This window comes from Pleurodeles waltl, chromosome 3_1 (assembly GCF_031143425.1).
Source record: "Pleurodeles waltl isolate 20211129_DDA chromosome 3_1, aPleWal1.hap1.20221129, whole genome shotgun sequence".
In the NCBI taxonomy this organism is placed as follows: domain Eukaryota; kingdom Metazoa; phylum Chordata; class Amphibia; order Caudata; family Salamandridae; genus Pleurodeles; species Pleurodeles waltl.
In genome coordinates, this window is record NC_090440.1 from 1,694,071,765 (window position 1) to 1,694,087,264 (window position 15,500).

The window sequence follows — 15,500 nt, forward strand, 5'->3', positions numbered from 1 at the left end:
CTGAAAGGGGGATTGGTCACCTAGCCAGGTGACCACCTATCAGGAGGGGGCTCTGACGTCACCTGCCTGGCCTGGCCAATCAGATGCTCCAAGAGGCCCCTGCCAACCTTGGATTCAAGTTGGCAGAACCCAGGGATCCTCTGGAGGAGCTCTGGGCACCACCCCAGGAGTGTTGATGGACAGGGGAGTAGTCACTCCCCTTTCCATTGTCCAGTTTTGTGCCACAGCAGGAACTAAAGGTCCCGGAACCGGTGTAGACTGGTTTATGTACAGAGGGCACAAAATATGCCCTTCAAAGCATGCCAGTGGCTGGGGGGGCTACACCCTGTTGTAATGTATCTGTGCCTAGTATAGCAAATGTGGGGGTTAGGTGTGTGAGTATCATCTTGCATTAGGAAGATTCATGGAGTTTAGTATGTTCTAATTGTAGTAGCTAGTATTGCATATTCCGTCTTTATGTGCTCTGGTACCAGTTAATGTGTACTGATGGGATGACACGACAAGTGCAGAGCATGTGAGACAGACTACCTTGATGGGAGTTGTTTGTGTATGTTTCACCTCCTTGAGGCTGCAACAAGTTCAGGCAACTAGAGGTAAAAACATTACTGTTTGCAAGTGGCTTATTTGTGTTTTACCGATTAGGTTCTCTGGGACCAGTTATTCAATACCAATGGAAAGATTTAGCACGTGTGTGGGGTACTAGAGAATGTGTACCTTGGTGTTTGTGCTGTTTGTCAGGTTGCATGTTTTGGGTTCAGTTAGTGTGCCATACGGATGGATGTGGATATAGATGGGCATGTGTTTGGTCTTCCAGTGGCTTAAGTGTAGGGTGTAGCAGGCAGCTGCTTCTTTATAATTGTTTTAACGTTTACTGTTCATCCCAAAAAGGTGGCAAGATATATATCATTTGGATCTTGTAAATTACGATGGCCACAAGCCAATTTGGCATGAAGAGTAACACATTCAGTTAAATGAGTTTCATCTTTCTTAAGCAAGAGATACTTTCTGGTGTGCTTTGTACCCCAAACCTCAATCCTTTCACTTGCCCTTTTTAACCCATATATATGGGTATCCTAATAGGAGTGTCATACATTTGAATGCCGATGATACAAAGTTGCACCTTTTAAAATCTCATGTTTTTGTCTAACTTAAATTTAAACATTTTCCTGAAACAATCTATAAATTGGATGTTCTTATTTTTCATGAAACTGAACCTGTCAAACGCTCGTTTTCTCTGCTTTCATTCTAAAGACTTTCTCCCAAGAGATTAGAAATTGTTGGAATCATGTGGCTCTTGACATTAGATTTGACCATCTCCAGTTTGATTTTCTGAATCACTTTATTATATCATTGACAAACAACTGACTTTAAATGAGCACATCTCCAAAATCTACATATTTGCCTCTTTTCAAAGCATTCTAGTAAAGAAACTGAAATCATCCATTCTACCTTTGATATCAGAACTGCTGCAGTCACTAGTAGGTTCCAATTTAGACAGTGGTTACAGTATATTAGCTGGTCTAGCCAAATCATGCCTAACCACTTTCAAGGCCATTTTCTATACATCTGTGCACCTTGTAAAAGGAGCAAAGAAATCTGGTCACATCATTTCCATTCTCAAGGACTTACACTGGTTACGATGGAGGCCAGAATCCAGTTGAAAATGTACGAATTATTCATCGAGCCACTGACGCCCATGTTTTGTAAGACCAAAATTAATTTCACAGGTGGACGGAGGTACTGGAAGTAAATTCTGCTTTCTAGAAATTCTGAAAACAATAATCCAAAACAGTGAAATAATTTCCCTCTTCGAAGAACTAAGACTGTGGAGCCGCTTGCCTGGTGAAATAGGACTCGGCCACATCTTGCTGTACTTCTATATTACCTAGATGCATCCTTTGAAAATGCACATCAACTTATTTTCCTTCTCACCTATTCTTTGCCTGCCTTAATCTGGTTACATTTAGTTGTTTCTTTGTCCTGATCTGTGTGAAGTGTCCTGATGTCATTGTGGCTAGTTCTGTTCTACAAATAACATATAAAAATCTTTTAAGATCCTTTGTAGCTTGTAATTGCCAGCTTGTCAAATTTCCATGGTACTCGAAGCAAATATCAAGTGTTATGTTTATTATCATTGCTTTAGTTCAGCTGTTTAACTCTTGCTGGTGGCACCCAATTACAATTTAAAGTACAAAGTAGACCTCGGTTTCTCTCTGCTAATCTGTAGCTTTTGGAGTTCACTGGCTGTGGAAATTGCTGGCTACTCACCACTGTGATCTGGTGGATCTAAACCTTAATTTTCAATTAAGAGCCGCTCATTGGCATTGTCTGTTTTTCATCTCTGTCCTATCGTATCAAACTGTAATTAGTTATAGATAACAAAGTTATCACCCTCACTGATGGGGTGAAGAAAAGTGTATTGGAACTGCAAAATGGTTCGCTTCACCTTTCAACTTTGATGACTACAGAATCTGCCATCTGATTGCTCCTTCAGATAGTGGCTGATCTTTGCCAGTCTTCCCATCGTTGTATGTATTAGTACTCTGAGATGGCTTTACAAATCAGGATGGATAGATAGATTAGAGCCGAAGGGTAGGATGGATGAAAGTGATTGGAATGGATATATGGATTGCAATTAGAATTTGGATGGGATTTTGGATTGGGATTGATTTATTGGATTTTTCTTGACCAGTGAATTGATGCTGGCAGAGAGGGTTGTCAGAAATCCTACATTTCCCCTTATCATCTTAAATATGGGAATGGGCGGAGTACAAGTCCTGTATTAACAGGGTGTTGCTATGCTGCTCCTGAATTCACAATATTCAGGGGTGTGGTAGCTACTGGGTGTGCAATTGCTACACGCCTAGTTTTTGCCCTCGAAATTAGGAATTACTGCAATATTATGTATTGTGCACCGATTTCTTTATATTTTCCTCTCGTCCGAGCTCTTTTCCCCTGGATAAATTCTTCCTTCTTTTCACTTTCAAAAGGTATCTGGGGACAAAACAGGGAGGCGCTGGCGTTCCTAGAGAACACGTAGGAAGGCTTCATTCACGAACTCGAATTCCTCAAAACTCGTAACGTGACTTTGTAGAGGATATTACACACGCCACTGTTACCAACACCCATAGTTGTTGGCAAAAGTTCATTCCTCCCCATCCTCCAATGACATTTAAGCCAGCAGATTAGAGTAGCGACAATATCCTCTATAAACATCCAAGGGCAGACAGTACATTTATCACAAGCAGCTTTACCCATGGCACGTTATCAGTTAACCTTTGCTGTTTTCTCTAGACCCCAAGATGTTTATTGATCACTTATAGTTATGAATAAAATCAGGGTCATAGCTGTTCGATCGTCTGCAGCATGAAAGACACGACTTCAGCTGAACTGGTTACTGTGCCTTTGGATTTGGCTTTCTTTCATTGATACATAACTACAGGTTTGAGAGCAACCACAATATATAGAAAACAATATTAGTAGTGCCAATACTGCTACGTGTTAGAAACATTTAAAATCGTAAAGACGCTAAGAGGAATACAAGTGAAGAAACAGATAAAGAACATGCAGAAAGAGTTTATTAAAATAGAGAATTGTACATTTTGAGTTATAGTGAATACCTTTTATAAAATTACCTCACACTAAAAAGCATCTGAATAGCTTCTGTTGTCAGTCTTATTTTTCATGTGTGGTTTGCATTTTAAACCGTGTATGTTTTGAAATTAAACAAATCTGTGTTTTCTTTTTGCAGAGGACTCATACAGAGTTTTTCCAAGACACACCTAGTCCTGTACAGGTTTCACTGAAACACAATGCTACTTGGGATCACAGTGCTGATGGGGAAGTGTACGAAAGCTCAGTTGCCCCATTTAAGAAAATTATGCTGTACCCCCATATTCAGTCGAAACCTATACTTTTAAAGACTGTGGAGCCAAAACTTTGCCAAGTAAGCTCGTCGTCACTTGATCAAGAGCTGGTAAACCGGCTGGTGGTGGATTTTGTGGTGCAAGATGTTCAGAGGATCAGTTTGGTGGAGCAACCGTCTTTCATTGCCCTAGTCAAGGGCCTGGCACCCTCCTGCGAGGTCATGTGTCGCCAAGCTCTTGAAGAGCAGGTGGAATGCACTTATGAGCGGATGACTGCAGATGTGAGAACCAGACTGAGGGACATCCCCACGGTGTGCACGACTGCTGACATCTGGAGCTGGCATGGGTGCAGTTTCCTTGGCATTACTGTTCACTGGATTGACCGCTCCTCTCTTAAACGTCAATCAGCAGCTCTTGCGTGCTGTCGTTTGGCAAACAAGCACACATACAGCCATATTGCATCCAAGATAATTGAGATTCATGAAGCATTCGGCATACAGGGTAAGGTGCGCTGTATTGTGACAGACAATGGTTACAACTTCATGAAGGCATATCAGGGTTTCCCGTATCTGGCTGAGGGGTTTAAGAAAGTTCCTACTAATATAAAGGAGGAGGAAAATGAATCATTCCATGTTTTTACTGAAGTGAAGCAAGAGGAGGAAGAGGATGCACCTGTATTCCTGGATGTTCATAAACTTCTCACAGAAGGTCAGTCAGACTCTAATGCCCCACGCATTCTACTTCCTCCTCATCACCAGTGTGCAGCCCATGCCTTAAACCTTGTGGCCTCTCAAGATACACATGTCATTCTAAGCCATGGGCCTCATACTTTGAAGACTTTGTACCATTCCATGATAGTTAAATGTATTGCACTCTGGAACAAGAGCAACCAGTCAATACAACTGCCAGAGATGGCAGTTGAGGATGATTGTATCAGGGGGTGGAATTCCTTTTACCAGGTATGCAACCGGATGAGGAGTGTTCCTGTGGAAATCCTGCATGATATTTGTGATCATCTTAAGCTGGAGCGCCTCCGTCCGCCTGAGCTCACCTTCTTGGATGAGTACTGCCGCATTATGGAACCTTTGGCCTGTGCCCTTGACATATTGCAGGCTGAGTCTAAGTGCCTAATTGGTTTCCTTCTTCCTACCATTGCAGCCCTGCGCAAAAAGCTTGAGGCACTGCGGCTTAACCTGACCCTCACCACCCCTCTGGCAGATGGCTTACTTGACGCTCTCCATCGTAGGTTCAGCAGCTGCTTCAAGAACCGTCACTTGGTCATTGCAAGTGCGAGCATCCCTCAGTTCCGGCTGCGATGGATGGAAGACAAGACAGCAGAGCAGGCAGTTGGCTACCTTCGTGAAGAGGTGGCTTTCATTAAACCATCCGAGGTGCAGCAGCCCTCCCCAGAGCCTGCAGATGTGGACGATGATGAGGACTTCTTCCAGTTTAGTGCCAGCAGACCCGCAGTAGGCGAAGAGGAAGTCCTCCAATTTCTGACTGATGGTGACAAAAGTCTTTCTTGTCTGCTGAAGTACCCCTTGGTCAAACAGGTGTTTGTCATCCATAATACCCCTTTGCCTTCCAGTGCACCCGTGGAACGTCTCTTTAGCCTTGGAGGGAGAGTTCTAACCCCGACCAAGCAAGGACTCAGCGACTCTAACTTTGAGAAACTGGTGCTACTGCGTTTTAATAGCAGTATGAAGCTGACATCGTGACTGATGCTAAGTAGATAGCCTAATGTCTGGTTTTAGTACCCTTTTTAATAACAGGTGAATGCAGTGTCTTGGTTGTAGACTCATGCAGTTGTTTGTCACAAGCTCCTATAGTGAGCACAGATATACTTGTTACTGCAAAAACTGCTGACAGCAAATGCACATTTCCTCTCACTTTAAATCTGCATATCCTCTTGTTCCTTCATGATCATATCCTCCATGAATCTGTGACTTTCTGTGGTATAGGAGCCCCACTTCACCTTGTTACACATGGTACATATTGTATGCATTAGTTCCTTCCACCTGATTCCTAAATGGTGTCAAAAGCTTGGGGGACATACTTCGAAAACGACCTGCCAGTCCCCTTTTTAGAACTTTCCTTACTGAATATACACACATTTGCACACAAGCAAACAACCTATCACCCTATGTTCACCTCTCCAAATTCTAGTCTGCCTACTCTGCCACTGTGAGGCATACAGGTAGTGGAGCAGTACAATTTTGACCAAAGTGGTCGATGTTTCAGTGCAAAAAGAATTCAAACTTCTGACCTGAAAAATCTAGACAGAATGTCGGATTTCTTTAGGGCTAAAAGGTGGCCGTCCCTCAGATGTCCGCAGGCTGAAGTTTGTTTTGTGAATGTTGCAGCACGTTTTCACTCTGAAATTATTGTCAGTCACCCAAATTAGCCATCATCCTACATCTCACATCCTCACAGCCTCCGAACGTTCTTAAACACATATTCTGGTTGTCATTTTTAACTCTAAAGAAAATACAAGACTATGTTTAAAGAGGCGCAATCATCCAGGAATAGTAACGACGCAGTGCCCACAACTGGCAAAATAATTAATGCTTGTAAAGTCTACTTGTGAGAATTCTAAACAGAGCCCCATTGTCAGGAACGTGTACCTTTCAGGCTACAGTGAGCAACTTCAGGGAAGCAAAAAAGTGGATATTTAAGGGAATGTGAACGTGACCTAGGGTCACTATCTACTGTTTTATTCCTGCATAAAAGAATAACAAATAAACACACGGATCAAACAAAAATCAGTTGATGAATTTTCTTTTGACTTATACAAAGGTATAGTTTCATAATGTTATGAGAGCTGGTGCTACGGAAATCGCAGTGTGTCAAAGTTCAAAAGGTTTTTGATAAGTTATTTTTCTCTGTTTCAATTTAATGATTGTCCTAAGTTTGATGACCATTCTCTGTGGCATTCCTAGTGCAATTTTGGTTCTTCCAGCTTGCGTTTCTGTTACTCATTGCCCTGAGCATTACCAGGAAAGGGTAAAACGGAATGAGGTGGCCCTTTAAATAAGCCGTATGCTTAATGTGCGAACTGTGGACCGTGGCTCCTTTTTCCAAACTTGCAGACCACAAAGCTGAATTGGTCAAAGTATTGACCGTGGTATTCACCACACAATTGCTAAGGCGATGGTGACTCAGGTTAACTGAGCTTTCAATTTGTTGAAATTAAGAGATGGACTCCTTCATTGAAATACCTTTTTAAATGTTGTTTATTTTGCTCTGACTTCGGGCCTTTCAACTATAGTTTGAAAGGCGTAGACAGTTTGTAAATAAAGCACGAATCACTTACTTTGAAACTGACATTGTAGGCATTTTTTAGATATTATATTCATGCATTATACCTGGTTTGTAACATTGCGCCTTTTAAAAACAATTTTCCACTGTCTCAACATATTGTCAAGTGATATATGCATTGGCTTTATAGATCAATTTGCGTAGTACCTGTCTCACTTCTGCCTTTATTTTACTTGAAGCAACAACAAGGTGATGATGGAATGCTTGACTCAATCTCAGACACTGGCAATCTTACTTGAATCACAATCTCCTGGAATTAATATGTTGAATCTGATAAACGCAATATGTCTATGGGGCTTATGACGGACTACTTTATAACGTTGTATTATAACAGGTTACCATTGGAGTCTAACAGTACACTTAAAAATGAAATCTGACACCCAAGTTCAAAACTCAATATAAAAATACAAAATATCACCACATGAAGATAAAAAGTAGTTTAAAAGATCATGGGACGTAGCATTTTTGTGGGCGTGATAGAGGGTAGGTGGTAGTTAAAAAATGATAGCAAATTGCTGACCCATTCATATATTGGGAACTGGCGATCAGCATCTGTGAGGCAGGTCCTCTTGGGAATGATGTAACAGCATATATTGAGCAAATGTACGTGTACTGAACAAATGCCACTTTAATTCTAGGGATGACTTAACGAGACGATGGAAGAGTGCAGAGATATTACTATGTTGAATTCCGCTGAGGAGAGTGTTGATTGTTTGGCATTCTAAATAAGTGTTGAAATCTGTTTTGGGTTTTCTTTTGGCTTCGAGAGAGCCTGTGCAAACCAGTCACTTGACTCCAAGAACCCCAGAGTCAAGCTTGTTAAAAACTTTGCTTTTTATGCAATACTCGGCCACCGAATCCAAGCTAGGTCTAGAAAAGTTCAAAGCAAATTAATAATTTTCTTGCCTTTGCAGAGAATTAAAAAAATGCTCGCAGAGGTAGAAAATGAACTTCGAGTTGGTATGGTTACTTTATGCTAATGAAGGTTTTTGGTTTGCATGGAGAAATGTATGGATTCTTGTGTAGAGCAATCCACGTGTGCTTGTCCGAACCGAATATAAATGACAGAAAACCTACTGCTAATTTTTATGTATGCTAATGAGAATTTTCCAGTACTTAAGCTCAAAATATGCATACTAAATAACAGCCAGTTAACCTGAGGCGCCTTGGTCCTATGCCCATCTCCTTTCCCGGGTAAAAAAAATTCCCTCAAGCATCCAGAAGCTGCTTTTCTGAAATATGCACTGTATGGGTTGTTTGTCCTGCAAGTTTGTTGTTAGTGTGCATATGTCTTGTGTCTCCTAAGTACACTCTTTTACCCTCCTCATACAAGCTTTGAACAACAACACTTGCTCTGTCATTCCTAATTAGCAAGGCAGATAGAGGCTTAACAGTAGATAAAATAGGCCTCTTCTTTCCATTTACTTCTAGCTCATTTAAAATTCAATCTTACAATTACCTATTTTCGGCAATAAGTTCCAGTGATTTGTTGACAGACAAAATAAATCAGTTAAAACCCGTTTACATCCTCTTGATGAAGACATAAATTCTCAGTAGTTAAAAATCAGGAATACATTATCAATATTTTAAAGTTTGTTTTCCTTTGACTAGGAGCCTTGTTTAGAGTTTGGCATACAGGAACTAACCTGGCAGACAATCCTTTTCCACCAAACTCGCGGGTCGCAAGCTTTATTTCAAGTAACGCGAATCATCATGTTGCCATTGGGCTTCTGCTACTGGAAACCTTTGACTGGCAACCCAACTGACATAATTTCTCACATGTCCTCCCTATTTAAGGTGCATGTTCAACATAGTTTTTTCCTGTTTGGGACCGCCAGGGAAATTCTGGCAATCCCAAACAAATAAATGACCCCCCACATGTTGGAAGAAAAATCCCTGCTTTTTGAAGACGTTTATTTTTTGTTTGCCAAAAACTGCTGTTTTGGAAGTTTGTTTTTGAGAAACAAAAATATTTGTTCTGTGGGTGCACTGAATATAGGTCTCCCAGAGCAAAGCTTCTCAGCTGCTTCTCTGAAAGCACAGAGATATCCATCAGGCAGGTGAAAAGGAGTACAGCCCGACAAGGGCTAAGTACGCCCCTAAGACATAGATAATTTGCTATCTCTCCAAAATTGATTTATATATTGAATTAATATACTGGGATGTGATTTGGCTTTGTAGCTTACCTTGTGCATATTTAACATGATGAGTGTCATTCCTTTTTGTGGAATGACCTAACTCAACCAGTCTTCTAGTTTTAAAATAAGCTAAGCCAATTTAAGGCTTTTTTTTTCGTGCACTCGTTTCTCCCAAACTAAATCTTCACGTCTCCACCCACAGTGGACTTTCTCTAGAAATATATTTTTTCTGTGATCCTTGAAAATAACCTCTGAAATGTTATATTCCACTGCTAGGAAGAAACGCTTGCTCCACCTGCTTCAGAAATCCTGCAAACTACTTTAACCATGTCATCTAAAAACAAGACTCTTTGCTTTTGCTAATAAACATAAGGGATTTACACCTCATTCTAGTGTCAACCATAGGTTACAGTCTGGGCAGGTGGATTTATGTGTTTGATAAACTGCTGAGCTTGTTTAAATAACTAAGGATTTACAGCACTATGCACATATTCCACTTTCTGCTGCTTAATGTGTAGATTTCAACAAGAAATGATTTTCTTTCTCGCTAGAGATCACAAGTTACTAAAATAAAAACACGCTCCCTGTGCTTCAGCATAGTGGAAATCCCTGCAAAAGTTAAACTTTTACTTGTTAACGGCATCGTTCAGTTATTGAACTAGTACTTATCAGGTGAAACTTACTTCTACACGTTTGATGTCTCGAATAGGCACTCCTCCCGGGTGAAAACTAGGGCGGATAATAAACTGTTTATTATCGTTTTGTAGAAGGGGGGGGCGGGTCATTGGGAATGCCGAGCACTGAGGGGGAATGCAATTCCCCCCGCCCCCCAGTCCCCATTGCGCATGTATGTTTGGCCAGCCGTCTCGGGCCGGCCAAACACACATGCGCACTTTGCTCTCTCCCACCCGGCACTGTGTTGCCAGGCTTGAGAGAGCAGGTACAGGCTCCCAGTCTGCCTTGGAGCGCCCTGGCTGGGCTCTCCCATCCCAATCCTAATGCTGCTCTGAGCATTGTCAGGATTGCGTGCAGGGCAGGCTGGGAGCATGTGCCTGCAGCAGAGGAGTGGCGTGGCGGTGGCAGCGACGATGCAGGTGAGTGTATTTTTTTTTTTTTTGGTGCTATTAATTCCCTCCTTCCCCCTTCGCGAGCCGCTCCTGCCAATAGGTGGATTTGTGAAAGACCTTTGCCTTCAGCATGAATAGAATCTTATATATTTAAATTTAAAGAAAGCAGGGTGAAAATATTGATTCCGTATTTGTCATTATTGGTTTGTCATTCATGAAAGTTAACGATACACCACACCCTGCTCTCAAATGCAGCAGTTCTGAAAACCAGAGTGCACTATGAGCATAAAATTAACCAAAATTTAAACTCCTCCTCCTAAGGCTGATTTCTTGAATCGCACTATGCCACTTTGTGAGACACTTGCATTATACATATGTGATTTACTGCAGTCAGCGCTAATGTACTGTATCGCAAGACCGTGTTTTACTGGAAAGAGGTGCTCCTAGAGATCCGTAAAATGCTCACAGAATAAATTGAAGTCCAGCTGTAGAACATAAACAAACTGCCAGATGCACACATTTTATTTTCAGAAGAAACGTTCACTTTGGATTCTGCCGAGTGCAGTGTTGAATTTTTTTATGTTTTCTAATTCATTATTTTGTTATGCTTTGTACCACAAAGAAAAAGAGCAGCAAGAACCCTTGGTCTTTATGGCCAAGATTAATAGAAACATGGGGTTATGTCATATAATAATAGCTTTCTATCAGTGTTTAAGACAAGTGCATCATACGTCAACATTCAATGTGACGTGAATGCCTAAACATTGGTAGCCTAAACTCTGCATCTCTCTCAAAATGGGAGGCACTTGGGGTGCTTTTGCTATGGTGATGAAAGTGCTGTCATCATTTAGGAGGAAAGTTATCCAGCTAAAAGAAATGTAAAAGGTTGGTTGAAGGGAGGAAGAAACCAAACATAGGGATGGAATTGTAAAGGGAATGGAGCACACCTAGGTCCGCGTCCTAGATAAGGTGAATGGGAGAACAGGGGAAGAGTAGAAGGCGGTGAGAACAAGTAGCTGGAGAAGGGGGTGAGGACTGAGGCCTAGGGTCTGGCTTGGAGGCTGTTGGGAGGCATAGAAAGGAGAAGCCCAAAGGTAGGGATCCCAGAGGATGAAGAAATGTGAGCCACAGGTGTAGGATGTGTTCCTTTAGGTAGAATCCTCATTACACTAAATTGTTTAAAGAGCCTCAGGGTTCGGCTACAAGATTAAGGGGTCATTAAGAGTTTGGCGGACGGAAAAGGCCGTCCGCCAATCTACCGCGGTCCCCTTCCCGCTGGCCCCATTAAGAGTTTCCTGCTGGAAAACGGCCTATAACATTAGCGCGGCTCATGTTTGAACCGGCGGATATGTGTAGTGTAAGCTTTTACATGGTGGGATTACTGCTGTGTAATCGTCGGCAGAGAGGGGACTTGTAATCGCCGGAGCAGCACTGCTCTGGTGGATTAGCACCGCCAGCACCTCTGGTAGAGGAGAAGTAGCAGTCCGAACGTGGCGCAACCGCCATGGTCATAATGTGGCTGTCGGATTGCCACATTGGCGGCTCTCCGGCGGCCACTGTGACCGGGGTCATAATAAAGCCCTAAATGTCTCTTGGCTTTCAGGCATCACACAATGAGAACATTTGGCCTCGGTGTACTACCATGACCCCTCAATCATCAAGTCTACTGTGTTCTATTTTTCTACTCCTCTTAGGTTGATCACCACTTTCATGCCTGCTGTATTCTCTTTTCATCTGCAGCATGGGCAAGAACTTTGGGCGTCACTCTACCATACTTTAGTTTATTGTAGAATTTTGCAAGAGCCCCATTCTTCATGAACTGGTGAATGAGGAAGGCCATTTTCTTCTCCGTGCGATAGTAGAGCTGTCCGGTCAGAAGTGAATGAATGAAAGAAATTAATTTGTAAACTACATTAATACCCCAAAGAGCATCCTAGTGGTGTTAAGGACGAAGAAGGGAACATCTCGAGGAAGACAAAAGATAGCAAGCCTGGAAATCGCAGGTTTCTGATGGATACTTCTAACAGCAGGCTCCTCACCTTTAGAACATTCCCTAGGCACCAGACTGGATCCGGACATTTTCACAGCAGTGCTTCCACACAATGCTAGGTGGGACCTTGGGGCTCTTCTCTGGGGCAGAATGAGGTCAGTGGAGAGGCACGCAGTGCCACAGAGAGGCACTTGGGAGCACAACTATGAAATCTTCTGCATATAAGCTCCACCCCGCGCATTGATTTCAGTTGTTTCCTTTCCACACCTCAGATCCGAAGCTCTGCTCCCTTTTTCATTAATTGACGATTTTCTTCAAATTGAATACCAGTGTATAAGGAAATTATGTCCCCACTAAAGACTATACGTTTTAAATCATGCTCTGACTGTCGCAAACAGACCCATGTAACTTGCCTACATGAGGTATGCCTGTGAGTTTGGAGCATGACTGAGTCACATGAACAAAGTGCCCTCATGCACCCAAAGGGACTGTGAAGCGAAGATCTACATCACCGAACATTGAAAGACTAGGTCACTCTCCAAGTTGAGGGTGTGCACCCGTTCATGCTTTGAGGTCGCTCCCGCAAGAGGACGTCTTTGCAGTCAAATTCATCCAGTAAGTCCAAGTCAAAAAAGAATCTTAAGTCAAAGTGGCAATCTCTAGGAAGCTGGTTCTGTATATACTATAGCAAAATGAGATATAGTGTGCACAGAGTTCAGGGGTTCCCGAAGGCTTAACGGAGGCCAAAGTACATAATGCTAATGCTCTCTTTTGTGGTAGTGTGGTCGAGCAATTAGGCTTATCAGAGGGTAGTGCAAGGCATTTGTTGTACACATACAGACAATAGAAGAAGCACACACTCAATGACTTAACCCCAGACCAATGGTTTTTATATAGCAAAAGTATATTTTCTTAATTTATTTCTAGAACCTCAAGATTCAAGTTGCAGGTAAGTGCAATAGATTTGTATTTCACACATATATCAATAGTACTTTGTTTGAAATCGATAAGTTATACAGTTATTGAAATTTTGGCAATTTTCAGTTTTAGAAGTTGACTGCAATTTTCAGAAACCGTTCCGGGGGAAGAAATGTTAGTACGATTTACAGGTAAGTACTCGACTTACAGTTCCAGTCTCCGGGGGTTAGGAAGTCCACAGGTTGGGGTTCAAATGAACCCCAAACAACAACCACCAGCAACACAGGGCCGGCCGGGTGCGGAGGTCAAAGTTGAGCCAAATTTAACATGGGCTCTTATGGATACTGGGGCACTTGAATCAGGCCTGGCTGCAGGTAAGTACCCGTGACTTTGGAGGGCAGACCTGGGGGTATAGAGGAGCACTGGGGGGGGCCACACTTAGGCACCAAACATACACCCTCAGCGGCACTAGGGCGGCCGGGTGCAGGGTGCAAACAAGGTGTCTGGTTTGCAGTGATTCTCTATGAGGGGACCCCCCAGGAGTCACTCAGATGCTGCAGGCGAAGTCCAGGGGGTCGACTGGGGCAAACCACAGGCTGGACAGGGAGGAGGGCCACCTGCTGAACGCAGCTGCACCGGAGGTTGTGTTCTCCAAGGCCTGAGGGCTGTGGGTGCAGTGGTCTGATATCTTTGTCCAGAGCTTTCTGGGGGTCTTCCGGATTCCCTCTGCAGGCGTCTTCATGGAGGGATGGAGAGGTGAAGAACCCAGGATGGGCACTTGCTCAGAATTGCCTGGGGATCCTCTCTAGTTGGTTGGACCACCTTGATTCAGGTCGTGGGCGTCTGGTGCAGAGTGGTCAGGACTCACGCATCTGGAGTGGTGCTGGAGTCCTTGGGTGTTGTTTCTTCTCAGACAGGACCGCTATCCATGGGAGTTCTTGGTCCTTTAGGGTGCAGGGCAGTCCTCTGGAGCGTGGCAGAGGTTGCTGGTCCCGCTGGATGCGTAGCTGTTCTTGTGCAGGTTCTTTGAAGCAGGAGACAGGCCGGTAGGGCTGGGGCCAAGTCAGTTGTCATCTTCCTTCTTCTCTGGGGGTTCAGCTTAGCAGTCCTTCTTCTTTCTTGTCAGGTCGCCAGGAATCTTTTGAGCTGGGTTCAGGGAGGCCCTTAAATCCTGGATTTAGGGACGTTTCAGGGGTCAGAGGGCAGTAGCCAATGGCCACTGTCCCTAAGGGTGGCTACACCCGTCTTGTGTCCACTCCCTTTGGGGAAGGAGGGACAAACCTAACCCTATTGGTCCCTGTCTCCCAACCAAGATGGAGGATTCTGCAGGGAGGGGGTCACCTCAACTCTGGACACCTTAGAGGTGGTCACTTCTCCCTGTTTTCCCTAATTTTCCTGCTGGACTTGCTGCCAAAAGTGGGGCTTTGTCCGGGGGGCGGGCAACTCCACTAGCTGGAGTACCCTGGGGCACTGTAACCTTAGGCTTGAGCCTTTGAGGCTCACCTCCAGGTGTTACAGTTCCTGCAGAGGGGAGGTGTGAAGCACCTCCACAGAGGACAGGCTTTGATTCTGGCCACACAGAGCACAAAGGCTCTCATCTCATGTAGCCAGAAACTTGTCTGAAAGTGGCAGGCTGGCACAGACTAGTCAGTTCTACACTAGCAGTTTGGCTAACATCAAGGGGTCATCTCTAAGATGCCCTCTGGGTGCATTTTTCACTAAATCCCACACTGGCATCAGTGTGGATTTATTGTGTTGAGGAGTTGGATACCAAACTTCCCAGTATTCAGTGAATCCATTATGGAGCAGTGGGGTTTGTAATGACAAACTCCCAGACCATATACTCAATATGGCTACACTGCACGTAACATGTTTAAGGGTGAGCTTAGACACTATAGGGGCATATTGCTCATGCAGCTATGCCCTCACCTGTGGTATAGTGCACCCTGCCTTAGGGCTGTAAGACTTGCTAGAGGGGTGACTTACCTATGCCACAGGCAGTGGTCTGTGGGCATGGCATCCTGATAGGAGTGCCATGTTGACTTTGCCTTTTTCTCCCTACCAGCACACACAAGCTGCAAAGGCAGTGTACATGTGCTTGGTGAGGGGTCCCCCAGGGTGGCATAATACATGCTGCAGCCCTTGGGGACCTTCCCTGGCCACAGGACCCTTGGTACCATGGGTACCTTTTACAAGTGACTTA

The 15,500-nt window shown here is 43.7% G+C and overlaps 1 protein-coding gene across 2 annotated transcripts in view; it reads left to right on the forward strand.

Moving 5' to 3' along the window:
• LOC138285508 (uncharacterized) overlaps nucleotides 1-7,178 on the forward strand; it is a 29,931-nt gene extending 22,753 nt beyond the window's left edge. For both annotated transcript variants that reach the window (XM_069225502.1, XM_069225501.1), the window contains exon 2: nucleotides 3,752-7,178. In XM_069225502.1, the coding sequence (XP_069081603.1) occupies nucleotides 3,881-5,584 (1,704 nt within the window). In that variant the 5' untranslated portion in view covers nucleotides 3,752-3,880 and the 3' untranslated portion in view covers nucleotides 5,585-7,178. The remainder of the gene's footprint in view (nucleotides 1-3,751) is intronic.
• The last annotated feature ends 8,322 nt before the right edge of the window (nucleotides 7,179-15,500 follow it).